The sequence below is a fragment of the Dendrobates tinctorius genome, unplaced genomic scaffold, assembly GCF_039654945.1.
Source record: "Dendrobates tinctorius isolate UK_male_01 unplaced genomic scaffold, ASM3965494v1 ptg000040l, whole genome shotgun sequence".
Lineage (NCBI taxonomy): Eukaryota > Metazoa > Chordata > Amphibia > Anura > Dendrobatidae > Dendrobates > Dendrobates tinctorius.
In genome coordinates, this window is record NW_027361708.1 from 4188406 (window position 1) to 4199971 (window position 11566).

An 11566-nucleotide genomic window follows, 5' to 3' on the forward strand; every position below is an offset into this window, starting at 1 on the left:
AGGAGTGGAACAAGTATGTTAGAAACACGTCACCACTTCTGTATTTTTCATGCACTCCTGCTTTTGGCTTACAAATACTGATGTCACATATTGACTGAACGTGTGAACATGGCCTAACAATGAGATCATTTACCTGCACAGTTGTAGGCAATGTTAAACATATAGTATATTCGTTCCTGGCTCTTACATCCACAGTTTTCAAACAAGTTTACTAATAATGTGTCATGAAACTATCAGATTTAATTGACGTGACGTTCACATTACAGGTAGCCCAGTAAAATGTATTTCCAGCTGTCACTATTTGTCACAATTATGCTAGTGACATGTTATGCTCAGTCATCCGATAAATGTGCAGGAGCACCTGGGATTCCAGGAACACCGGGACAGAATGGTCTTCCAGGAAGAGATGGCAGGGATGGTATGAAAGGAGATACAGGTGTAACTGGTAAGAACCTTACATTATTATTTTTTTTTTTTTACAGCATTCTATCAAAGAGCACTCCCGACAAAAATGTTATCCCATAACCTTTTTTAACTATGTATGCAGTTTAGTATAGTGGTATTAAAATATTTACTAATCACAGTCTTGCCCAGTATCTAGCACCACTCTAGTCCTCGTCTAAGTCATGTGATTTCAATTCCAACTCCACCAGTGGTTTATGTGTGGACCAGGGTTCACTTTTATAATGTAATAATGTAAGCCTACAGAGTTTCAGGACAATCGTGGTGGTAGTAGCTCAAGGCTCCACATTTAGAGATTAGTGAATGAATTTGAGTGGAACTACTCAAATTATACACACATCGGCATTTGCCAACATGCGGATATTTTTGTAATTCACATGCACATCCAGAAGCACAAACTAGGCATAAAATACTGATCACTACAATGTACTGGGCCCTACAATGTTCAGACACTACAATAGCAGATTTGCAATTTTCACTCATCAGCATCCACTGCTACTTGTTTCTGAAAAACATCCGTGAAGTCAAATGATCCCAAATTTATGCAAAATGTTCCCAATAATAACTTCAACTTGATCCACAAAAAAGCAAGTCCCCACTCAGGTCCATCATCTGGTTTTTGAAAAATAGGGGGCTTCCACATTACTGGTAGTACAAAGGCTCTGGAAAAGTACTATGGCTTCTCACCCCCCAATAGAATTCCAGAGAATTCTGCACTCCCAAATCCACAGTGTATCAAAACCACATTTAGCATCCACATGTTTGGCATTTCTGTATCGATGAGAGCCTACCTAAATTAAGGGTGCATGTCTACAGAAGTACAAGCTGGGCATAAGGTACTGGGAACTACAACTTACTGGGCACTACAATAGCAAATTTCACTCAGCAACATTCTCTGCTGCTTGTTTCTGGAAAACATCCATGGAGTTATATCATCACTACACCCATAGATAAATTCCAGAAGAGGTATAATTTAAAAAATGGGGTCAACTGAGGGTGGTATTTTTCTCTTCTAGGACCTAGGGGCTTTGTATATGAAGTTTGCAAACTATTCTAGAAAAATCTGTGTTCCCTGAAACAAATAGTGCTCCGTCCCTCACGAGTGTCGTTGTGTAGTTAAGTAGTACTGTACAGACACATACAGTATGGGTATGCCCATATTCAGCAGAAATTGTGTGACAAATTTTGGTGCCATTTTTACCCATTTCCCTGTGTGAAAATGGAAAATGTGGGGGTAAAACAACATTTTTGTGGTAAAAATGCAACTATTTTTTCTTCACTGCCCAATGGCATAAAATTTTGTGACACACCAGTGGTGTTAATATGATCACTGCGCCCTTGAGAGGTGTAGTTTGTGGAGGTTCCCTCCCTTCTGAGTTTTGCACTGTGTTTCAAAAGTAGTTCCCAATTACATGTAGGGTGTTGGCATACTCATGTAAAATTGCACAGCAAACTAATAAGTCTATTTTTTTCTATTAACCCTTATAAAATTTAAACATTTTGGGATAAAAAATTTTTTAGAGGTTAAATGTAATTATTCTTTCTTCACCACCCAATATACTGTATGTATAAATTTCTGTAAGATACGTGTGGTGTCAACACTGCAACCATAGATGAATTCATTGAGAGGTGTGATTTGTAAAATGACATCACTTATGGGGGGTTTCTCCTGTTCTGGCACCTCAGGGACTCTTCCAATGTGACATGGTACCCTCGAACTAGTTCAGCAAAGCATGAACTCCAATTTGGCTTTTTTTTCCTTTTTAAGCTTTGCACTGTGCCTCAAAAGTAGCTTTTGATCACATATGGGGTATCAGTGTACTCAGGAGAAATTGTGCAACAAATTATATGGTCCATTTTGCTCTTGTTATCCCTGTGAAAATGAAAAATCTGTGGGCAAAACCAACATTTTTGTGGGAAAATTCAGTTCAACGTTATAAACTTCTGTGAAGCACCTGGGAGTTCAAAGTGCTCACCAAACACCTAGATAAATTCTTTGAGGGGTCTACTTTTTAATATATGTGGTCATATCTGGGAGTTTCCACATTTTAGTCACATTACTCGCACTCCAACATGACATGGCTTCAGCTGATGATCTAGCCAACTTTACCTTTAAAAAGTCAAATGGAACTCTTTCCCTTCCAAGCCCTACTGTGCCGCTAAACAGTAGTTTTCCCCCACATATGAGGAATTTACATACTCAGGAGAAATTGCACATCAAATTTTGGGGTTCAGTTTCTCCTGTTACCCTCATGAAAATAAAAAAATAGTGCCTAAAATAAATTTTTTGTGAAAAAAGTAAAATGTTTATTTTTTTCCTTTCACGTTTCATTAATTCCTGTGAAGCAACCGAAGGTTTAAACTTATTGAAGGTAGCTTTGAGGACTTTTAGGAGTGCAGTTTTTAGAATGGTGCTACTTTTGGGTATTTTTTGTCATATAGGCCCCCCAAATTCACTTCAAATGTGATGAGGTCCATGAAAAAAATGATTTTGTAAATTTAGTTGGAAAAAGGAAATGCTGGACAACTTTTAACCTTTTTAACTTCTTAACAAAAAAAATTACGTTTCAAAATCTGTGTTGATGCAGAGATGTGGGAAATGTTACTTATTAACTATTTTGTATGACATAACTCTCTGATTTAAGTGCATAAAAATTTAATTTTGAAAATTGCTAAATTTTCAAAATTTTGATGTCAAATTTCTGTTTTGTTTAACAAATAAATGCAACTCATATATCAAACAAATTTACCACTATCATGAAGGACAATATATCTCAAAAAACTTTCTCCGAATCAGTGGGATCTTTAGAAGCATTCTAGAGTTATTACCACATAAAATGACACTGGTTAGAATTTTAAAATTTGACCTGGTCATAAAGGTGAAAACAGGCTTGGGGGTGAAGGGATTAACATTAGTGATGAGCGAGTATACTCATTGCTAGGATTTTCCTGAGCATGCTCGGATGTCCTCTGAGTATTTTAGCGAGCTCGGAGATTTAGTTTTCATCGTCTTATCTGCATGATTTGCGACTTGTAGACAGGCTGAATATATGTGGGAATTCCCTAACAAACAGGCATTCCACACATGTATTCAAGCTGTCTAGCAGTCGCAAATCATGTAGCTGAGGCGAAGAAAACTAAATCTCCGAGCACGCCCAAATACTAGGAGGATGCCAGAGCATGCTCTTGAAAACCCGAGCAACGAGTATACTCGCTCATCACTAATTAACATACTTCAGACACTTTTCTACAAATAATTTGAGACCTATATTTTTTCTATTTTTTCAACAAACAGAATAATGTGAGGGATTTTTTTTAATTAGTTGAAGGTTCTACAGTGCCTTTTTGGGTTACATGTCATTTTTTGATCTCTTTCTTGTTCAATTTTTGGAAGGTTAAGGAGCAAAAACAGCAATTCAGGAGTTTTTTTTTTTAGGAGGGTTTATGACATTCACCATGTAGTATAACTACAGACTTAAAACATTTTGCAGAAAAAATCATTTGGTTTTGCATTGCTATTGGCTGAGAACTAGCCTTTTTTTCCATTAATGGAGCCGAGTGGTAACTTGTTTTTTTGTATTACAAAACAATATTTTTAGGGATAGCATTACTATTAACATACAACTGTTTGATTGCATGTTATTTCACTTTGTTTGGCAATATGAAAAAATGAAAAAACTTAATTTTCCCACCTTTTTAAGTATTTTTAAGGTGTACATTGTAGAGGTGAAAAAGTGAAATTTTTATTGATCAAGTTGTTCCAAACTCGACGATACCAACTATGTGTAAATTTTTTTGTTTATTTTTGTTTAACATAAAAATGCTTACTAATCGATGTAATTTTTTTTGGGACTTTTTCTGTTCTTCATTTTATGTCTATTTTAATATTTTTAAATTTATTTTCTTATTCACTTACCTGCTGGACATCAACTTATACACTGCTCAAAAAAATAAAGGGAACACAAACAACAGAATATAACTCCAAGTAAATCAAACTTCTGTGAAATCAAACTGTCCAAATTGTGAAGCAACACTCATTGACAATCAATTTCAGATGCTGTTGTGCAAATGGAATAAACAACAGATGGAAATTATTGGCAATTATCAAGACACCCTCAATAAAGGAGTGGTTCTGCAGGTGGGGACCACAGACCACATCTCAGTACCAATACTTTCTGGCTGATGATTTGGTCACTTTTGAATGTTGGTTGTGCTTTCACACTCGTGGTAGCATGCGACGGACTCTACAACCCACACAAGTGGCTCAGGTAGTGCAGCTCATCCAGGATGTTATATCATCCCCTGAGGAAGAAGTGATTTGTACTTCGAAACGTGTTGGGAATATGAATAAAACATCGATCTGTTAATGCACGAGTAATTGTCTGTCATGTCAAGCAGCACACTAAATCCATAAAAAAAGTTCCATTAAACTATAAGCTCATCCTGGATGGCACATCAATGTGAGCTGTGCAAGACGGTTTGCTGTGTTTGTCATCGTAGTGTCCAGAGGCTGGAAGTGCTACCAGGAGACAGGCCTGTACACCAGGAGATGTGGAGGGGGCCGTAGGAGGGCAACAACTCAGCAGTAGGACTGCTACCTCAGCCTTTGTGCAAGGAGGAACAGGAGGAGCCCTGCCAGAGCCCTGCAAAATGACCTCCAGCAGGCCACAAATGTGCATGTGTCTGCACAAACGGTTAGAAACCGACTCCATGAGGATGGTCTGAGTGCCCGACGTCCACAGATGAGGGTTGTGCTCACAGCCCAACACTGTGCAGGATGCTTGGCATTTGTCACAGAACACCAGGATTGGCAAATTTGCCACTGGCACCCTGTGCTCTTCACAGATGAAAGCAGGTTTACACTGAGCACATGTGACAGACATGACATAGTCTGGAGATGCCGTGGACAGCGATCTGCTGCCTGCAACATCCTTCAGCATGACCAGTTTGGCAGTGGGTCAGTAATGGTGTGGGGTGGCATTTACTTGGAGGGCCGCACAGCCCTCCATGTTTTCGTCAGAGGTAGCCTGACTGCCATTAGGTACCGAGATGAGATTCTCAGACCCCTTGTGAGACCATATGCTGGTGCGGTTGGCCCTGGGTTCCTCCTAATGCAGGACAATGCCAGACCTCATGTGGCTGGAGTGTGTCAGCAGTTCCTGCAAGATGAAGGCATTGAAGCTATGGACTGGCCCGCCCATTCCATAGGCCTGAAATCGAGTGAGCACATCTGGGACATCATGTCTCGCTGCATCCACCAATGTCACGTTGCACCACAGACTGTCCAGGAGTTGGCGGATGCTTTAGTCCAGGTCTGGGAGGAGATCCCTCAGGAGACTATACGCCGCCTCATCAGGAGCATGCCCAGGCATTGTACAGTAAGGAGGTCATATAGGCACGTGGAGGCCACACACAAAACTGAGCATCTTTTCCTAGTCATGAGGCATTTCAACTGAAGTTGGATCAGCCTGTAATTTGATTTTCCACTTTGATTTTGAGTATCATTCCAAATCCAGACCTCCATGGGATATTCATTTTGATTTACATTGATAATTGTTTTGTTTTATTGTTCTGAACACATTCCACGATGCAATTCATTCAGAGATATCTAGGATGTGGTATTTTAGTGTTCCCTTTATTTTTTTGAGCAGTGTATTTCTCTGATCAATGGTCTAATGAAGTGCAAAGCATTAAACCTGTTAGCTTTGCACTGACAAAATGGATGTTAGACCCTACTTCTGGCTGGCTTAGTCTAGCAAACAGGCCATCATAGCTGTAAGAGTCATTATTTGACCTACGGCTACCCTTAGTTGCGTAACAGGTGTGCATCTAGGAGAAAAAAAGCCAGGGACTGGCTTACGTAGAGATAATATAATTGAGACTGGAGGCAATCAGGTACTGATGATGTCACTGGTCTGAGGAAGTGGTCAGCACCCCAATCCCTGACCCTATGCCTGCATGACCACCCACCATAAATCTATGGCAGCACCAGTCTATATTCATGAAGAGGTTAATACATCTAAATTTCATTACAAACATAATTGGGTAAGTTTAGGGATTAACATTTCTGCAAGGAATTCCTCTTTAACTTTCAAGTATATCATGTATGTAATTTTGTATCCTACCAATATGGTATAGAGTGACCTCCTGCCAGATATTTTTACAAATATTCATTAAGGTAAGCTTAGTTCTTTCATCCTCTATGGTACTGAACATTTTTCTGAAACCTGGAGAGGCTGAGAGACAACATTATATATTAGAAAAGAGGATTTCTGGATACTTAAGCATCACAGCATTATTTACTACTACTGATTTTACATGTTGCTTTTCAAGCTTTGTTTCTGTAACGTCATTTTTTGCTCTTTAGACCTATATAAGCTTATTTAAATGTCCATATGACTAGGTCAGTATATATTCACAAACATGTCTGCCATAATTACTGTGGTTTTAACCATGGATAAATAAATGTAATATTTTAATCTAATAAATTAAGTTTTACGGTAATTATATTTTTCAATGTAGAGAAAATTACAGTTGCTTGAATTTTATAACATCTTTATCAAAGTTCTCATATCTCATAGAAGACATATTTTATAACATTGACTAAAAAGAGAAATATTAAATAATCCTTCCAGAAACTGCAGAATATTCTTAGGAGCCCTGTAAATACATACTGTAACAGAAGCTTTGGAGATAATAATGCTTGTTTGATTGCTGTTCAGAAGTAAATTAAAAATTATCTTTCTCATTGCAGGACCAATGGGTCCACCAGGTGGAAACACAGGGCCACCTGGAAGAGATGGACTTACAGGACCAACAGGATCACCAGGTGTACAAGGAATTCAAGGAATGAAGGGCGATATCGGACCTCCTGGTAAAATAATATGTGTACTTTAATTTATTTTATTTTGAAGCACCATTTTTAAACATTTACTTGCATTAAAAAAAATTGAGATTTTTTCTTTTAAGCTTTGATTATCTTGAACTGATCCTCTTAAAGGCCCCAAACTGCCAATAGGTATATACAGTATATACAATGGGTACGGAAAGTATTCAGACCCCTTTAAATTTGTCACTCTTTATTTCATTGCAGCCATTTGGTAAATTCAAAAAAAGTTTTTTTTTCTCATTAATATACACTCTGCACCCCATCTTGACTGAAAAAAACAGAAATGTAGAAATGTTTGCAAATTTATTAAAAAAGAAAAACTGAAATATCACATGGTCATAAGTATTCAGATCCTTTGCTCAGTATTGAGTAGAAGAACCTTTTTGAGCTAGTACAGCCAGGTTTGTCCTGATGAAGAGGTCCAGCTTGACCTTGAAACACGTTGACTTGTAAACCTTTTCTAATAAGCGTTTTTTTATTTTAAGGATTCTATCTCAGCAGTGCATGAATGATACCTCCCATTGTTTTCCTTTAACCTAGGGAGTGGGACTCTTATGGTTGCAACTTATCTCCCAAAGAACAAAGTAATCTACTGTTGGAAAACCAACAAGCCGGATCCTTCTCTTCCTCAACATCATTTGCTGGAGGAGACACATGAGGTCTTCATACACATTAGACTTTTGACTGACCCTGCTGATATTAGTGGGTTTGGCCAACTTTAGTCTACTGTGTATGGGGGACTTTACGCTCTCTTGAGCCTTCTACTTGTGTGTTAGTAAGGAGTGTGATCTACATGGTAGGAAATTTAAGTTTTAATTGTAACAAGCAATGTAAACTAGTTTCTAGTTTCTAAAATCACTACTAAGGGTATGTTGCCAAAAAAGATGGACTCTATGGTGACACAAATTGTTAGCGTAGCTGGTCTGGAGCCGGAATTTCCAGGAGTGGACCCTCTGGGCCATGGCACCGAGGGACCCCGGGTGAGCTGCCAGGTGGAACCGACCCCTATACAGGGACCGTTAGGAGCAGGCCCAGGGGTTTGAGTACCACGGTAGACGGTACCAAGAGGGGTGGCTCAGGATGGACTGGAGTAGGAGTGTGGGACTGAAGTGGAGATGGCAGGACAGAGCTGGAACACAGGAGATAGGAGTGGAGTAAGACTGTAGACTGGAACGTGGAGGGACTGAAGTGTAAATGACAGGACGGATCTGGAACACAGGAAACAGGAATGGAGTAAGAGAGTAGACAGGAACGTGGAGGGATGGCTGGAGCAGGAACACAGGAGACAGGATTAGAGGAGGATGGAAGGACTGGAGCAGGATGGAACAGGAACACCGGAGGCAGGACTGGAGTAGGACAGCAGGACTGGAGCAGGATGGAACAGGAACACCGGAGACAGGACTGGAGTAGGATGGCAGGACTGGAGCAGGATGGAACAGGAACACCGGAGACAGGACTGGAGTAGGATGGCAGGACTGGAGCAGGATGGAACAGGAACACCGGAGACAGGACTGGAGTAGGACGGCAGGACTGGAGCAGGATGGAGCAGCAACACTGGAGGCAGGACTGGAGTGCAGCAGGGGAGACTGATAGCAGGACTGCGAGGCTGCTGCAGGGAGAACACGAAAACGGGAGTGTGAGTCTGCAGAGAGCACACGAAGAAGCGGGGCCCAGTGTGCCAGAAAACAGAACGATCAGGCGCCTCCCTCAGGGGGAAGCGGCCTGATATTCCCCCGTCTGGTCTGCCATTGGTCAGGGGGTGCTTCCGAGTCAGGGCACAGCTGGAGCACAAGAGGCAGAAGGGAGGTGCGGCCGCGGCCTATGGCGCATGCGCATTGCATGCAGAGACGGTGTCGGCTGCGCGCCTGTCAGAGGTGACCTCCATGGCTGTCGGGTGGTGGGGGGGCTGCGGCGTGGGAGCGATGGCCGGGTGAGTATGCAGAGACGGCGTGGGAGCGGAGGCCGGGTGAGTATGTCGGCACGGCATGACACAAATAATGCTTATGATGTCAATAATGCAGAAATATTCTGGGTAAAAATCAACTGTTCTTCCTGTAATTCTAATATACATAATATAACCATATTATAACAAGTTATCATCCATGTCTATTGTTCTATTCATAAGGCCTTCCTGCGTCAATGGATGATGAGCTACAGCATCAACTAGTTAACATGAACAAGCGCATAAAGAAACTTGAGGGAGGTGGGTACATATATATACATATATACATTTTATGACAGATAGATGAAAATAAATTGATAGTATATTTCTGAAACTATAGAGTTCCCATACTGATTCCTAGTATTAAGGCTCTATTACAGATTTTTCCTGTACATTAATGCTCGCGACCACTTTAAAGTTGCTGTGTCGCAGCTCACTACTGCAGAGTGTTGGGGCAACAGTGATTAAGAGTAAAGCTGAAGGAACATCTGTCCATTCAGTTTTCTAAACATCAAGGCCAATGACATTTAAATGTTTAACAACAGCATCTAAATAGTAAACAGCTGTGATTGGAGCTCAGTTTCTGCCACTGCTGTTAAAGATAGTTGTCGACTATGTAACATAGCTGGCATCGACCATGTGTGGGGAAGCTCAGCTCCATCCACACAGAATGTCCGTAGCGTTGACATATTGATGCGTCATATTGAGCTAATGGACTAACCTACTATACTTTGGAAAAAAAACGCAGTAATCTTATGTAAATTAAGTTATTAATCTTGTTACTTGTCTTTATTTTTAGTCTTATTCTTGGATGGAAAAATCCAGCATGTGGAAGAAAAAATTCTGGCAACAGATGGCAAAGAAGTAGATTTTAAAACTTCCAAGGCCACTTGCGAAAATCTCGGCGGCAGTATGGCTACACCGATAAATGAAGCTGAAAACAATGCTATCCTGAAAATCTTAAAGCAGCACAACAGATATGCGTACTTGGGAATCCTTGAAGGGACAACACCTGGAGAGTTCCAGGACTTGGATGGACAGCATGTGAACTACACTAACTGGAAGAAAAATGAGCCTAGTGGGAAAGGGAAAGAAAACTGTGTAGAAATGTTTACAGATGGCACATGGAATGACAAGGCATGTAACCAATATCGTCTCACTGTATGTGAGTTTTAAGCCTAAAAATAACATAATGGATGTATAAAAATAAAGCTATTGCCAACTCAAACCTACAGCTTTCAATCTCTTCAAATTAACAAATATGAACTCATGTCATGGTATTGTAAAACAGATAAAGTTTATAAGTTTAATACATCACACTCAAAGGTCATGTCTTCAGGGGATAATGGTATAATAAATATGTCAATAGTAAATAATCTTGTATGTATCTAATAATTCCTTACATTAAAAAGAGGCTGTACAGGTTTAATATGTACAAATGTGGGTTCCCCTAGAAGTGAATAACAAATTGCCAAAAGGCAAATAATCCCAAACTAAAGACCTAAAATATAACTTTTATTTTAACTACTAAAGAAAATGATAAATAATAAAATTTGCACTGGTCAGCTTAGTATAAAGAGGACATTAATATACTATTCGTTGGACTCAAGTCCTAAACGCAGCTCATTGTCCTAATATTGTATTCAGTTATAGGCGTATGGATCAAGGTGTGGCCACTACCTATATACCAAATCCATTGCCTGGTGCTGTTTAAAATTTGCTCTAAGCCTCCCCGGCAAGTTCCGCCAGCATGACTGGTGTCATCAAGGGATTGAGGCTAAGAGAAAATAAAGTTTATAAGTTTAATACATTACACTCAAAGGTTTTGATTATGTCTTAAGCGGATAATGATATAATAAATATGTCCAAAGCAAATAATCATGCATGAATTTACTAATTCCTTACAATAAAAAGATGTACATTGTAGGCAGAGGCTGTACAGGTTCAATATGTACAAATGCATGTTCCCCTAGAAGTGATGCTCCATATGAAACCTTCCTGGCCACCATGGATGTGGAATCTTTGTAGTCTAATATCCAACAACATTCCTGTAGAATGTAAGCCCGAAAGGGCAGGGTCCTCTCCCCTCTGTATCAGTCTGTCATTGTTAGTTTGTTTACTGCAAGTGATATCTGTAATTTGTATGTAACCCCTTCTCACGTACAGCACCATGGAGTCAATGGTGCTATATAAATAAATATTAATAATAATAATATTAACACCAGGAAGGATTAAATGCCCGAAAAGTCTTCATGGAAAACACAGGGAATGAT

At 39.8% G+C, this 11566-nt stretch overlaps 1 protein-coding gene across 1 annotated transcript; it reads left to right on the forward strand.

Moving 5' to 3' along the window:
* Nucleotides 1-283: 283 nt before the first annotated feature.
* On the forward strand, nucleotides 284-10469 carry LOC141088651 (pulmonary surfactant-associated protein A-like). The gene is made up of 4 exons (XM_073574795.1): nucleotides 284-445; nucleotides 7217-7336; nucleotides 9477-9554; nucleotides 10093-10469. The coding sequence occupies exons 1-4, from the start codon at nucleotides 313-315 to the stop codon at nucleotides 10467-10469; spliced, it is 708 nt and encodes a 235-aa protein (XP_073430896.1). The 5' UTR covers nucleotides 284-312.
* The last annotated feature ends 1097 nt before the right edge of the window (nucleotides 10470-11566 follow it).